This window comes from Rhea pennata, chromosome 1, assembly GCF_028389875.1.
Source record: "Rhea pennata isolate bPtePen1 chromosome 1, bPtePen1.pri, whole genome shotgun sequence".
NCBI lineage: Eukaryota > Metazoa > Chordata > Aves > Rheiformes > Rheidae > Rhea > Rhea pennata.
This window is the reverse complement of record NC_084663.1, coordinates 44,429,816-44,442,678: the sequence shown is the minus strand read 5'-3', so window position 1 is coordinate 44,442,678 and position 12,863 is coordinate 44,429,816. Positions and strand designations below refer to the sequence as shown.

The window sequence follows — 12,863 nt, the reverse complement described above, 5'->3', positions numbered from 1 at the left end:
AATCTAAGCGTTTGAGGTTCACATTTCCAAAGAATTTTTCAGAAGATGAAGAGGAAAAATATGCATTGATATTTTTTATCTATTTTAGCATGTTTATTTGCATTTGAAAGTTTTTTTCTGGTTGTAAGTAATTGTACAATATATGATATTTATGCACATTTATTTTTTATTAATCTTTGTCCTTTTAAGCTATTTTTTTTTCTTTCTAGCAGATCTTCAAGAATATTTCCCTCTTCTTTTCCAAAAGAGCAGTTTAGCATGAAAAACATTAGGAATGATATCAATAGTAATTATCTTATAAGGTGAATTAGCATGTAGGGACTTGAAAAGCTGTCAGTAGACATATGTTGCAATAGACATGTTAAGTCGGATATCGTAAACATAAAAGCATCAACATAAGAAACAGATATGCTCTCTTGTATTTCTTAGAACCAGTATTGCTAAGTTTTGTCTAAACTGAACAGTCATTTACCTAGCTCTGTGCTGTTGTCGCTGTCTGCTGTTGCAGTAATCATTAGAATTTTAAGAAAAAAGATTCAGAGGATACCTATGTAAAAATTTTGTCATCTGCCTTTTCACCTAATTTGTTCCTCACCGTCATACCTACAGCCATGTTTTAATGTGGTTATCTGCGTGTAGGAAGTTATACGAATTGTTCAGTGATCGAAATAGCAAATTTGCAAATAATTGCACATTACCTTAAGCTCACGTCAAATAAGCAAACATGAGTATGATAGTAATTAAAAACCTTCTGCTTTGGCAGACTGATAAATGCCATTTTTATCTGTAAGACAACAGGAGATTTTCTGTGCTGTCTTAGGGGCGTGCTCCAGCCCTGGTCAGAAAGGTTGTGGATGGAGAGACAGCAGAACTGGAGGACTTACTGACACCTTTCTGGTGTGTGCACGGTAGTAATGGTTTGATTAATATGGAGGCCAGACATCAACCAGACACTTGCCAAACAGAAGGCAAGCCTCCAGAGCATAAACTGGTGATTTACAAGTGAAAAGCTGTGTAGCCAAATAGTACTGCCTTGGAAGCACTGACTAATTCTCATTTTGTTTACACTACAGTTTCAGGGATGAGGCTTGTATTTTTATTGCGAGGTTTACTAGGTCAAGATCTGTCCTTCTTGGAGTGCACTTAAGCCAGGATTTCTATCTTCTAGAAGTCCAAGCAAATTCTTCTACATATTGCTTTGTTTCCCCCAAATATATTTATATTTTTAAGTTTATTAAAAATTTAAGTTTATTTGCTCCTTCTGCTTTGGATGTTACATAGAGCGAACAGGGCAAAGGGCGTGAGCAGTATTCTCTTTGCTCTTCTGTATCCCAATTAGTTGGGATTGGTTAGTAGAAACAGCATTGTGTGTGTGTTATTACAAAATACTTTAAAGAAATAGGAATACCTAGGTATAACAGGGAATTCTTCATCTCTGTAGCATCTTCAGTGGAGAGCAGGGTCCATGGCAATCATAACCTTAGTCTGGTCTGATCTGACATGAAGTGAGATTCAAGAGCTGGCAATTGAGAAGAAAAAACAAGTCTTGCTCTCTTCTGTGCATGCCTTTTTTTTTTTTTTTTAATCCTGTATGAGTATTTAATATGAGATAGTGAAAGTGGAACTATATTTACTGTAATTTTCTCAGTATAAAATCACAGTTGCATTTTATTTTGTATTATGTATTTAGAAATTTATTTAAACTTTTAAAATTGCAAAGCACATAGAAATGTAGAACTGGTTATGATATTTAGGATCTTGGAGTCCATCTGCTGGACTGCTGACTGCAACTTTCTCCTGGTAGACTTGTCACTGAATGATAAGGTGCAGTACTCTACACCTTTCACATGAATTTTTTGTGTTTTCACTTTTTCATTGATATTTCTCTCTCCTTCCCCAACACATTTATTAGCAAGAGGATTAGCCCTTGATACTGACATAGGAAAATGGCTACATTTTAAGATTAGATATATCTTCCCAAAACACCTCTGTAGATATAGCTTATTCCATATGGCAAATCATAGTTATTTATACTCTGTTAAAGTGTCTTATAGAGAATGATTACTGATACAGACAGATGAGCTCTTATAGATCTAGTTAAAATAATTTTAAAAGTGGCAACTCTCAAGGGTTAGTTACCATGCCTTACTTGGAATTACTTAATATGAGTCACTTTTCTGTATAAAGCAAAATAGGAAACTAAAATCGTGACATTGGGCAATAGTTTCTTTCGCCGTCCTGTCTATATTTAACAGTGTGCCTCCGTACACAGTCTTTGGTGCTTCATTTTACCCAGATTTCACCCAGCTTCAGTTATCTACTATGTAGATAGTCAAATCTCTCTCTTCATAACCAGTAGAGTTCAATACATACCATCAGATGTCATAGGATTACTGAAAAGTCTATATCAATTCTTAATTTGCTTTGTTCCAGTTTCTTCCTGGTTAAGAGCAGTTCACCCCTTTAGGCGATGCTGAACTAAGAGGAGCCACGAAACAGTTATCTACTGATACAAAGCTACGCCAAAAAAAAAAAAAAAAAAAAAAAAAAAAAAAAAAGTTATAATTGTAGCGTTATGGTTTTTTGTTGCACCTACATGTAATACAACTGTAATTGACCAAGAACAAAGGTACTATTGCATAAATGTGCCGGTGACTATTTATTCATCAAATCAAGAAGAGAAGCAGGTCTGAATGCAAGTTTGCTGTGTAGCTCTTCACAGCTTAGGTCTGCTATCTGGCGACTACTTCAGCAAGGCTTTTGACACTGTCTCCCATAACATCCTCGTAGAGAAGCTCAGGAAGTGTGGGTTAGACAAGTGGACAGTGAGGTGGATTGAGAACTGGCTGAATGACAGAGCTCAGAGAGTTGTGATCAGTGGTGCAGAGTCCAGTTGGAGGCCTGTGGCTTGTGGTGTTCCCCAGGGATCAGTCCTGGGGCCAGTCTTCTTCAACTTAGTCATCAGTGACCTGGATGAGGGGACAGAGTGCCTCCTCAGCAAGTTTGCTGATGATACCAAGCTGGGAGGAGTGGCTGACACACCTGAGGGCTGTGCTGCCATTCAGAGAGACCTGGACAGGCTGGAGAGCTGGGCAGAGAGGAACCTCCTGAGGTTCAACAAGGGCAAGCGCAGAGTCCTGCACCTAGGGAGGAATAACCCTAGGCACCAGTACAGGCTGGGGACTGATGTGCTGGAAAGCAGCTTTGTGGAGAAGGATCAGGGAGTCTTTCTGAACAACAAGTTGACCATGAGCCAGCAATGTGCCCTTGTGGCCAAGACCCATGGTATCCTGGGGTGCATAAGGAAGAGTGTTGCCAGCAGGTCGAGGGAGGTGATCCTGCCCCTCTACTCAGCCCTGGGGAGGTCTCATCTCAAGTACTGCATCCAGTTCTGGGCTCCCCAGTACAAGAGGGCTGGAGCACCAGCCCTACGAGGAAAGACTGTGAGAGCTGGGCCTCTTCAGCCTGGGGAAGAGAAGAGTGTGGGGGGATCTTATCAATGTGTACAAGTACCTGAAGGGAGGGTGTCAAGGGGACGGGACCAAACTCTTTTCAGTTGTCCCATGCGACAAGACAAGAGGCAATGGGCAAAAACTGAAGCACGGGATGTTCCGCCTGACCGTGAGAGGGAATTTCTTCACCGTGAGAGTGACAGAGCACTGGAACAGGCTGCCCAGAGAGGTTGTGGAGCCTCCTTCTCTGGAGACATTCAAGGCCCGCCTGGATGCAACCCTGTCTACCATGCCCTAGGTGACCCTGCTGAGCATGGAGGTTGGACTAGGTGATCTCCAGAGGTCCCTTCCAACCTTACTGATTCTATGATTCTATGAAACTCTATATTGTTACTGTATACTGTTATTCTTCATTCTTTACAGCATGAAACTGTTAAAAATAAGCTTTAAGGGGTTGAGGGATTTTTGGCAAAGAGATTACTCCTAAACATTCAAAATCAGAAAAATCCCCCAAATAATGATAAACAACATTGAATTCTTTTATTTGCCTTTCACTTTGAAAGTACAGTCATATTTTTATATATTGAATGTGAGGGTCCTAGGTTTTCTAAATACCCAAAGAGGCTAAGAAAAATATCAACTAGTGGGAATATGTGATGAAATGACAGCATTTTGCAATTTTCTTTATATAATATTATTATGGAGTTAAAGGACTTTTAAGGATTTCTATTAGGTAGAGGTGATAATCCAAACTGAAGTCATAGTAAAGTCTGCATTTTAATTGATCAGTTAAAGGCTGTCATATGAAACATTAGAGCTATTGGCCACTGTCAGATAACATGTCCTGTGATTTTACATGTTTCACATGTTGTATAGTTTTTTCCCATAAGTCATTATTTTATAATATATATATTGAAATAGCTTCCATTGATCTACCAAAAGGTCACCTTTCAGATTAATTATTGGCTAATTTTGTTTACTGGGAACTATTATTTTAGATTTGAAAATCATTTGAAGCACAAAAAAAGGAGTGAAACTAGTCAGAAAAAAAGTTGTTATATTGTTGATTACTGTATAAGAAAGAAATCTGTGCTACCAAGATTATGAAGACTGTATTCTGTATCTCTTATCTTAGCAAAAGCATAGTGTGCTTGTATATCCCAAGACAAAGATTGTGTCAGTTTTAAGCCCCACTCTCTTGCATTATCATATAGTTGCTTTGGGTGAAATTCTGCCTTCCTTCTCAGTCTTGGCTCCAAAATCAGTGGGAATCAGCAATGTATCAATAGTTGAAACTTGGAATTTAGTGAGCAGTGAATCAGCCTGACTCATATCAAAACAGTTTTCACATCTATATTAGGCAAGAGTTATTTAAAGTGGTGTGTCCTTAAGATCTCAGAGGCTGGTCCGAGCTCATTCCAATGGTCTTTATAATCAGAACTCCAACATAAGTTAAAAAATATAACTGAAAATCGTCTTTAGAGCTAGATTATTCAGACCAAATTAAATATATTTTTAACATAAATTTTTAACTATTCATTGTTTAAAGTCCCATGGAACCTGATTGCTACGCATGCTTACCAAGTAGCACTTCCTTAGCTGTTGCCTGTCACTCTTGCCTTGACTTTGTCTTCTAACAGGAAGTTAGAAGGACGGTGTTTTAGGTTTCTGACTTATGCAGCTATAACACAGTGAGAGAAGCCTTTAAATTTACATCAGATTTCCTAACATATCCTGCCAAAGTTCTGCTGTGTGCAATACACATAATATTATCCATTTGGTAGACCACTTATTATATATAAATATGTAAATAGTTTTATAAATATATATATTTATGTGTATATACACACACACACAGTATATATAGTAGTATATACTGAAGCAGAATGGTACAGAGACTTGTAACTATGCAATTTATTAAAGTAAGTTTTATCTTAGACAGATATTCCAATTTGCCATACTATACTATGCAAAAATCTTTTAGCATCTGAAACTTTCTACCTTGTGTATCATTCAAGAGTAAGCTACAAGCTAGGAGAGAAGTCAACTTATTTTCCAGTACCTGGATAAGCTTTTTAATGCCATTGCCATTACCAATGAATAAAATTTATTTTCAATTAATACAAAAAAGCTACTTGTATATGTGCTAAAATTGTCAATAAATAGACACAGTACTTTTATGAGTGTTTTTATTAACAAAAATGCACTTTTAAAATGTATGTTAGTAGCAGATGGGAAGTTGGCATAATGTTAACACTTGGTCTTACATCACTTGTTTTTACTTTGTATGTAGCCTTTTGGCCCAGTTGTCATTTAATGACACTTTGATATCTGTTGTGCTCTATCGAAAGAATTTATCTTGTCCTTGTAATGTAATGAAATCAGTGCCTTGGAGCTCTTGCCTCAGCACAAATTAAGGGTAGAAGATAATGAAGTTTCAATGTTTAATCTCCCGTCATTTTTGGTTCCTTTGTATTCATAGGGGCCTTAATCATTATTAGTATGTATTTTATTTAAACTTAATGGTTTTTTTTAATCTCTATATGTATAGACCTTCCTTTGCAAATGCTACAGCACAGATAATATGGGTTCAAAATCTCAATAGATTTTAAAATTTGTCTATTCAGTGGTTTCTGGGTATTTGGGGTATATTGACCATTTATTTTCTTTCTTTTGCAGATTGTAGCTTTACGTGAACAAAATGCACACATTCAAAGGAAAATGGCAGCTGGTGAAGGGCCTGCTGAATCAGAGCATATTGAAGGAATGGAGCCAGGGCAAAAGGTTCATGAAAAGGTATAAAATGCTAGTCTTCGTTAAGTCACACAATCAGTATGATAAAGAATCACATACCAGATTTTTGTAATATGAACGTTTTGTACAGCTTATTAAAATGCAAGAGTAACGTAACATTAGGCAAGTTGCTGACATGAGTAGAGTTGCTGCTTGGATCTCTAACTGTGCATTTTTGTCTAATGGCGTGTGATGAACTGTGGCATTAATCATACTTAAAACAAATAACATTCATCATTACTTACTTATTTTACAGGCAATCCAATTTACAAGAATGCACTTACACTTCAAGCTTTAATTTTGTGTTTTGCTGTTTACTATGTATGTGCATTTTTCTTTAAATAAGCTGTGTGGTTGAGACGAATACAGTAAATGAATACTGTTAAGTGATTTTCTTCCTTGTGAAATCTTACTGTTTGACACATCTGTGAAATTTTGTTAAAACAGTGAACAGCCCACTCACTTGTGCTTTTAAATACAGCTACACTGCTTAGCTGAAAATCTCTGATTTTCTACTTTTTTTGCTAGCTATGTCTTCTACTGTGAGCCATTTGGCTCACTGTTAATAAGCAGAACTAAATGTAAGGAAGCCCTTTAAGAAGTCTGAGTATTTCAACATGAATGAAACAGGAATGAAAAGTCAAAATAATACATTATTAAGAAGAATTAAATGTTTCTAGAAAATTATGTCCAGAAAACTTGTTCATCCTAATCAAAACTATTTAATTTGGTCTTGTTAAGCTGAATTAAAAGCTTGTGCTTACTAATTACCAAAGAATGCTAAAATGAAATTTTATGGAAAGCAGTGTTCTGGTGTATACTCTTGTGAGACTAAAAATGTGATTTAAAAGGATGTTGTTCTACTGCACTGCAAGTTGATTTGTATAAAGCAATGATTTAATACGTGGTGATATTTTTTAAAATTAGTATTATGAGAAATCAACTAGTTAATCTTTAAGGAATAAAAACCTTATTAATTGTGACAGGGAATAATTGTAAATAGGACTCATTGTCAAGTACAAATGAAACTTCTCCAAATGAAAATAGTGGCAAAATTTAAGTAATGGAAGTACTGACTATGAGTACTTGTTACTTTGCAAAAACAGAAGAAAAATACTGAGAAAAGAAGGAATGATTGGCTTTTAAATGTGGTTTCACAAATTTCAAAATGTTGTAATACATCTGCCGTACAATAATAGTAGGGGCTTCAACACAGAATCATCCTTCAGGAGGATTCTTGGGTCTGGCATCATGTGTGCCTGGAACAGACTGGTAATTGCACTGTAGGTGTTTTCCATTGGCAGGTGGATGTGAGCTAACTGAACAGGTAAGGCAACAAATGTTCTGTGGTGAGGACCTTGACCAAGTATGTTAACATTTCTGCTCTACAAAGACAGAGCTCCTAAGCTATGTTACGTAGGCAAGAGAAATTTAAAAGCTAGCAAATACAGAAACTTGCAGAGACAGGATACAGAAGTATTTTCAAAGGATTTTGAAAAATTATTTGAAGAAACCTGACAAAGATCACATACCCAGGAATGAAGATATAACCGTTTCTGTTATCAGATATTCCTCTACCTTGACCTGTGAACATCATATACCACTTGCCTCCATCCAGATCCTTCACTTGGTCTGCAAGGATGGAGGCTTGGTTCCCCAAATGAAAGCCAGGAAAGGCAGTATTCCCACTGAATAAAGTGCCACCTGGTAAATCTATTGGGAAGCAGGTAGGGAAGATGAGAAATGTTAGTGATCATCAGACATTGAAAGATGCATACGGGAGTGTTAAAGGAAAGAAGCTGGCTGCGTATGAAGTTCTGCTTGGCACAAACAGTGGAGAAGGAGCTCGGCATTCTGCAGGGCAGCAGCCTGTGTTCGCTTCTCAATACTAATAGTTTCCTATCTCTGAAGTGGCCTGTAGTGAGCAATGGCCAATGAACCCCTGGTGACAGCAAAAGGCTGAGGTCTATTGTACCTCACATACCTCTGGGGGAATTTGAGTGCAAGATGTTCGTAAAGAATTACCAAAGTTTGTCTGCCGCCTTCAAATTGCTTATGCCTGTGAGCACCAGCAATAATGCAGGAGATTATTTGTCCTAAGCAAACCAAAAGTGACAATGAAGTTCTGGGAGCAGAGAGTTCTGATGTTCTCATCAGTTCTCACTAAAAAGCTCAGTAACTCAGAAAGGAAGATGAATCCTGTAGATGAAAGTGTGGCTGCATAGGTGGTGTTTCCAGGTGAGCTTTGTTTTTTCTAAGCTTTAGGATAATGTTTTGTGAGAAGATAGGCAAAAATCAGTATACCTCATGGAAAAGCAGGAAAGTGCCTCTGATCAGTAGATTTCTAACTTAGAGACAAAATGTTCACATAAGATTCAACAGAGAGAGGAGACACTTAAAAAAACAGATGCCTTCAATCACAACCCTTAGGATAACTAGGAAGGATATGGATTTTTATAATAGAATTTAAATTAAAAAGGTAGCTAGTGAGGCAATGTAGAAAAATAAAGTTATCATCTAGTTGAAGACTAAATAGGAAAACATTTGCAATCCCTTTGGATAAGGATCTACTGTAGATCACAAAAGGAAATATAAAATGGACGAAGTTTCTTATGAGCAGCAAGCAGGATTATTCAGAATGCAGGACCTATACAAAGGATAACTTAGGGTCACAGTGACTGAGGTAGGATGAGAGCCTCAGGCAGGGAATAAACTTTATTCCTTGGCATATAAAGAGCTGCTTGGTAAATCCTAGAAGTTTTTTTTTAAGAATTCATACAAAGTACGAGAAGGCTGGAATGAACAAACATGGCCCCTATCAGGTATGGGAAACAGGCTTGTAGTAATTCTGTAAAAATGGATCTGGAGATTAGTGTAGATGATAAAAATATCATGGATCAACACTATGAAGCCATATGTCATGAAGGAATAAATAGGTAAACAGGACTAGGATCTGCTGGACATAAAAAATATTTCTGTGCCTGCTCAGCAAAGGTAGAGCTTCAGCTGAAGTCGTGTGTCCAGTTTTGGGTCCCTAACTTAAAGAGAGATGAGGACTGTTTAGAGGAGAATTCAGAAGAGAGCAATAAAAATGATCAGAAATCTAGAGAACATAACCTGTGAGAAGGATTTTCAATATGTAGGCTTAAAGCATAAAAAGAAAAGACTAAGGGAGACAGAATAATAATCTTCAAATATATAAAATGTACCATCAGATATGAAGAGAATCAGTCAAGGTAAAACTTGTGAACAATGAGGACAGTGAAACACTACAAGAGGTTGCTGAGAGGAAAAGCCTCCAGAACTGGAATTCTTAAAGGATTTTTTTAAAGAGAAACATCCTACATCTGAGACAGCATGCAGTGCAGACTGCAGGGTGGTGAGCTAGCTGACCTCTTAGAGGCTACCAGCTCTGTGATTACACGGCAGCTGGAGCATCATTTTAAATTCTGCAATCATGAGCAATGTTCGCTTATTGAAGCGCTAAGGATTCCTAGAGTAATGTAGTATTTCCCAATAAAAGTGATATTAAATTAAATAATTGCTTCAGAACTCTGGCTGCAACAGCAGTTTTATGAGATGATAAAGCGTGACATATGTTCTTCTCCTTGACAACTAGGTGGCCAATTCACATGCATCAAGGACAAAGAGAAGTTTAAAGCACTAAAAGAACACAAATAGTTCTTCTGATAGTAAAACAAATGAAACAACGACAAATAATGAGTATGGGAAACAAAAGTGTGAGTATATAGATCTCCAAGAATCCACGAATACGTAGACCCCCAGACATGGGTTTTTTTTTTTTTTTTTGCCACTTTTTAAAAAAGTATCTCAAATAATACTACTTCATTTAAATGCATAAGAGAAAATTTAAAGGAAAGAGGAAATAAAGAAATTTTGGGCGTTCCAATGATCCAGCTAATTTAGCACTTTTTCTTCTGAGTTCTAAACTGTGTGAGAGATAAACTGTAAGAGAAACTCCCTCAAAACAAAGAAATATTCTACATTATGCCTGTAAGACATTTACAGTGTATTGATAGAACTATATCTGAAACATTTTTTCCTACCATATCTGAAGTTACTCTGAATAGTCTTATTGTCCATGTTATTAACATTATGAATACCTAATCCTTTTAGTGAAAAATTCCACAAAGAAAAGTAATATATTTTATACGTACAGATAAATACACATATATATTTAATGTGACACTAGCAGTATAAAAAGTACAATTTTATGGATTTTTGCTTTATCACCAGTTAGCTTGTTTTCCTGATGAATGACTGTAAAAGAATATTCACAAAGGCATATAAGAGTACCTAGAAGTATATAAAGTCATATATTACTTGAGGAAGCTATATTTTCTTCTTTTATTTGGCATTTTAACTAGCATTCATCTTCACCTATATCCAGTCAACGACTGTGGTCAGACTGGAGGAAAGAAATACTTTTTTCTCAATATTTCTTTCAGTTTGAAGCAAAGTACATCAAGGTACCCCAAATGTAATCTTTTCCTTACTACAATAGTAATTAGTACATTTAAAGACAAATTTAGCCTGAGCCTATGCACCGTCACATGCACTCTCTACCTTGTATAGCTGGGGCAACAATTAAGAATGAGTTTCAGGTGTTCATAGTTGTAAGCACAGGGTTCTGTTGTAAGCACATTTCTTTCTGCAAATTGTGTTCCTTTAAAGTGGTGCTTGATGGACCCCCAAAAATAAAATACTCAGAATAAGTTTTCAAATAAAGTAGTTTCTTGCAGATGTTTATTTGAACTTCCATCCACGCCATGGAAATTGGATATCTTGAGTAAAATGGAATGTTTTCAGAAATGCTCATGTGCAAATTGGGAAGGATTGAAGTTGCTTTGGAAAACATTTCGCTTTCTCTTGTCTGTATACTTTGAATGTCTACCATGAAAGCACCTCTTTCACTTATAATCAATGGCCTGTATAAGAGATTATTCCAGAGTAAATTCCATGCTTCATCATTTAATTCAGGCATATAACAAAACATTGCTATAATGCTTTTGAAGTTAATGAAGTTTTATGAGAGATTAATTGGTCTGGGGAATAACTATTTTTATCTTCAGAGACACCCTATCTGCATAGAAGGACTTCTGCTTGACAAAGCACTTCAGTGTGGGTTTCTGTTATACTGAAGACATGAAAGTTAAGCATTTCAGTACAGTGTTAAATCAAGGTATTTTTCCTTGGAAATGCACTGTTTTATTTTTAAACTTTATTACTGACATTTGTAACTGCAACTTGTAAATGCTGGTGCAGTACAAAGCCAATTTGTCCTTATGTGATGCCTTTATTTTTTAAAATTTCATGTGTTGCTGTGATACATATAACCTGCTAATAATGGACCTTTCCTTGTGTGTTCCTAATGGTACTAGTATATACTCTTTAACTAGCTTTATGATTTTATTTTTTAAGACAAGTATTACCATACTTGTACCACCTGTACTCAAAGTAGTTTTACCTTCCCACAGAGTAATAAACTACACATGAAAACATCTATGTATACCAAGACAGGTAAAGTGCAAGTAAGACCTTTTTGTCCTCAACAAATTACACTATATTTTAAGAGGAACCCAGATCTGTATATATTTTTAATATGTATTAGGCAGTTGGGGTTATGCTACCTTATAATATACCTCAGGCAGTCACATTCAGATTAGTTAGGAATCACATTTTTTCATCTTAGTCATCACACTATCATATTCCAATAGTTAAATCAAAACCCCAGTAGTTTATAAATACTGAAATCACTTAAAACATTGACAGCAGTTGTAGATACCATGTCCTGTAGGAGTAAGGATGTGTTTTGCTAAAGCAAACTCAGAGTGGGTTAAAACGTTCAGAGGAGATAGTGTAATAAAAATAAGAGGTCTCATTCTGAGCAATCAGCAGAACCCATTCTGATTTTAGACTTGACTGTCATTGTTCTGCTCCTCAGCTGGTCACTTTGAATAGCCAGTAGAAAAGAAGAAAGTTTTCAGTTTCTGGTTTTAGGTATTAATTTATACCATCTATGCCCTGTTGCTATGGGGGGACTAAATCATTTTAACTGGCAGCATATGGGATAGCGGATAATGGAGTGAAGGCAGGGCACCTGGAGCTCCTCTGGAGGAGCAGTTTAAAAAGAGAACACATGAAGGATTTAACACTGACCTGCAAGGGTTGTTTGTAGCTTAGAGGAAGTTTGCCGAAAGGGGGAGGAGGGGTTTCTTCGCTCTTTACTGAGTGCAATCAGTATGCCTAGTGTATAAGAAGTAGTGGGAGACATGCTCTTTTCCCCAAAGGATTCACATTCTAATTTAAGGAGATAAATACACTTCACACACAAACTACATTTGATAATCAGATGATGGGTTAGCAGTGCAGCTATCTTTCTGGTTTTCTAAACATTCCTTTCTGGATTAATATTGATGAACCTAATTAAAGAAGCATGTGCTGAAGGAGACTTAATGAAGATTGATGGCTTGACACACCTGGGAAGGAAAAGTTTTCAGAGTGAAAGGAAAAAGGGGGGAAGGGCTGCAGCTGGCACTAGAAGGCTTTAAGAGTCTGAGTAGTAAGTCTGGAGCAGTGCATGATGTTCTCTCTAAA

General features: G+C 36.6%; 1 protein-coding gene across 1 annotated transcript in view; it reads left to right on the top strand.

Moving 5' to 3' along the window:
* Positions 1 to 12,863, top strand: part of PPFIA2 (PTPRF interacting protein alpha 2) — a 335,437-nt gene that overhangs the window by 245,921 nt on the left and 76,653 nt on the right. The window contains exon 7 of the mRNA XM_062568090.1: positions 6,132 to 6,248. Coding sequence (XP_062424074.1) covers positions 6,132 to 6,248 — 117 coding nt within the window. The remainder of the gene's footprint in view (positions 1 to 6,131; positions 6,249 to 12,863) is intronic.